The 1,370-nt window shown below is 47.4% G+C and overlaps 1 protein-coding gene across 1 annotated transcript; it reads right to left on the bottom strand.

Moving 5' to 3' along the window:
* Positions 1-128: 128 nt before the first annotated feature.
* On the bottom strand, positions 129-1,289 carry Pmar_PMAR002654 (conserved hypothetical protein; the record flags this gene model as incomplete). Its single annotated transcript, XM_002764358.1, has 1 exon — positions 129-1,289. The coding sequence occupies one exon, from the start codon at positions 1,287-1,289 to the stop codon at positions 477-479; it is 813 nt and encodes a 270-aa protein (XP_002764404.1). The 3' UTR covers positions 129-476.
* Positions 1,290-1,370: the final 81 nt, after the last annotated feature.

The raw sequence follows: 1,370 nt of genomic DNA, 5'->3' as shown, positions 1-1,370 counted from the left end.
CTAAGTCTCTGCGACCGTAGTCTGTGAGGGATTAAATGACTACGAAATTTTCGTAGTCATTATTGGCATAGTCATACAGAAGTGCGAACATGCCCTGTTAGTATTTCAGACGCAACATTCGCTAGAAAGACGGTCTCTGTGCCACCAATAACAGTATTGCTTTTTGCAAAGGAGTCCAGACCTCCCAAGACCGCGACCAAATATCACGAGATGAATCGAAAGCGGATAATCAATATTCGATAATATTACGACGTTAAGACTGCCATTATAAGGGGCAACGACTCTCGGCGACTAATAATGGATTGTACACCGGCCTAGTAGGAATCACTCGTCGTATAGATCGGCGACTGTAAGCCCTGAAATCCATTAGCGCCATCACGCCCCATGAAATCTCACAACAAAGAATAATGATTCGACACAAGCTCTCTAGACACTAGACAGTGATATATCCTTTATGCGACGAAATCCAATCAAACCTAAATAATAGGATTCCTCTCTTCCTCAATAGTGAGCTTAGGATCCTCAGATTCGACCTCTACTTCCCCTGTGGAACCGCGTCTGCTTCGCATCCACCTCTCGAATAGTGAACCAGAAGTAGCCGAGGTATCATCACCGTCGGCCATGATACGCTCGTTCATCCTGGCATTAGGTATCAACCAGAGAAAGAAGAGCGACGTGGCACTTAAGCCTATCAGTATCAATGACACAATCCAGAGGTTGTCAAACTGCTCCGATTCGTCAACACCAGGTAGGCCTCGTGGGACAACTCCCAAAGATTGACTGATGAAGCCTGCAATAGGGCGTGTAACATTCTGGGCATAGTTCGATAACGATGCCAATAAGGCGAACATAGTAGCTTCCATATTCTTAGGGCATAAATGAGACAGGATGAGGAACCCTGGCATGAACTGTATCATAGACACTGCGGCCACTAAGGCTGTGCTGCCTATAGCGAAGACCTGATCGGGGATTCCGATACGGACATTTAGTCGAGAGAAAATAATAGGGTCGCCTAGCTGCATGATCACCAACATTGCCGTCATCGAGAAGTACACTGTCCTATACTTCCAACTCTTCATGAACTTGCCGAAAGCAAGGAGGGCGAGCACTGAGCAGAGCTGTCCAACGGTCCCCAGTACTGAGCCATAGAAAACGTCGGAGAAATGCGGTCCAGCGGGATACATGGTAGCGTCGTTGGTGTAGAAGTAGATCGCGGGACCCCCAACCGCGATAATGGTAATTTGCGATATCGCATTGAACAACATCAGCTTTCCGATCACTGGCCTCATCACAATGAATGCGAAACCAGTGAGGAAAATCGTGGACGAGATGGCGGTCACGAAAGCGACCGTATTAGAGGTAGCGACCAA

This window comes from Perkinsus marinus, assembly GCF_000006405.1.
Source record: "Perkinsus marinus ATCC 50983 genomic scaffold scf_1104296977900, whole genome shotgun sequence".
Taxonomy (NCBI): Eukaryota; Perkinsozoa; order Perkinsida; family Perkinsidae; genus Perkinsus; species Perkinsus marinus.
This window is presented reverse-complemented; position numbering and strand designations above follow the sequence as displayed.